The 1611-nt window shown below is 46.6% G+C and overlaps 1 protein-coding gene across 1 annotated transcript; it reads right to left on the reverse strand.

Moving 5' to 3' along the window:
• Positions 1-684: 684 nt before the first annotated feature.
• On the reverse strand, positions 685-1233 carry LOC122665537. Its single transcript, XM_043861692.1, has one exon. It carries the CDS (start codon positions 1231-1233, stop codon positions 685-687), a length of 549 nt encoding a protein of 182 aa, XP_043717627.1.
• Between the last annotated feature and the right edge of the window lie 378 nt (positions 1234-1611).

A 1611-nucleotide genomic window follows, 5' to 3' on the forward strand; every position in this document is an offset into this window, starting at 1 on the left:
CCTTTTTCATGCAGGCAGTAAGAGGGGCTACAATGGTCGAGAAATGGGCGATAAAATGTCGATAGAAGGACGTTAGGCCGTGGAAACTACGGACATCATGAATATTTTACGGGGTTGCCCTTGATGACTTCAATCTTGGACTCATCGACTACTATTCCTTCCCCAGAAATAAAGAATCCCAAGAAGAGGATCCTAGTTTCCATGAAATAACATTTTTCTGAGGCTGCAAAAAGACGTGTCTGGCGCAATACCGAGAGAACTTCTCGAATTTGCTGCAAATGGTCGTCAGTCGTTTTGCTATAAATCAAAATATCATCAAAATAGACGACCGCAAACCATAAAAGTGGAGGGGCCGTTGGAGAGCCCGAACGACATCACCAACCATTCAAATAGCCCATCACGCATCTTGAATGCCATTTTCCATTCGTCGCCCGGTCTAATCCGAAGTTGGTGATACCCACTCTTCAAGTCTAGTTTGGAGAACACTGTGGCACCCGCTAACTGATCTAATAAATCACCCAGCCTGGGGATGGGAAATCGGTATTTGACCGTGATCTTGTTGATGGCCCTGTTATCGATGCACATCCGCCATGTGCCATTTTTTTTTGGAATCAAAAGTGCAGGTACGGCGCAAGGACTTAGACTTTCGCGAACAAATCCCTTGTCCATCAGCTCGGCAACCTATCATTGCAGCTCCTTGTGTTCTGTCGGGTTCATCCTATAATGTGGAAGGTTCGGTAGGGTCGCCCCAGGTATTAAATCAATCTGGTGTTGAATCTCTCTAAGGGGTGGAAGGCCCTGTGGGAGATCAGCAGGGAAGACATCACGAAACTCGGGTAATAGGGGCTGGACCCCTTCAGGAACTACAAGCATCACACTGTCCAGGGTACCTGTCTTATTCAACAAAGTATAGACCACATCAGTATTTTCAAGAGCACCCCTCAGATCTCGCAATGAGAGAAAGCCAGGGGTGGTCGAACTGGGGACAGTCACCGGTTCTTTTGAAGGAGCCAGAGTGATTTTCTTCCCTTTATGAGTGAAAGTATAGGTGTTGTAATACCCATCATGTTTAGCCCTTCGATCAATTTGCCAGGGCCGACTGAGTATAATGTGACTCGCATCCATTGGAAGAACATCACACCAAACAGTGTCATAATAGGTGGCAGCAATGGCTAGAGAAATCAAACAGCGTTTGGTTAATGTTACCTCGATTCCCTTCTTGAGCCAAGTCATCTTATAGGGAGAGGGATGGTCCTTAAGCTCCAAGTTAAGTTTGCGAGCCACTTCCTCAGAGACGACATTCTCGCAACAACCCGAATCGATGATAAGTTGACAAACCTTCTTGGAAATAGTACAGGCGGAGTGAAATATATTGTTGCGAAGCCAACGATCCCCACCTCCATCGCGGACTGAGAAAGACACGGCTCATCATGAGCATTTCCCCCGTGTCTACATGCAAGGTTTGACCCACATCATCCAATTCAGGGCTATCATAAATCGGGTCTCCCACCAGTTCAGCTAGATACGGGTCCTCCTCATCTTCAACATCATTCTCGATCAGTAAACCTTTACCACTGAATCTCCCTATTATATTGCGACACGCATAGGAGC

This window comes from Telopea speciosissima, chromosome 6, assembly GCF_018873765.1.
Source record: "Telopea speciosissima isolate NSW1024214 ecotype Mountain lineage chromosome 6, Tspe_v1, whole genome shotgun sequence".
Classification (NCBI taxonomy): Eukaryota; Viridiplantae; Streptophyta; class Magnoliopsida; order Proteales; family Proteaceae; genus Telopea; species Telopea speciosissima.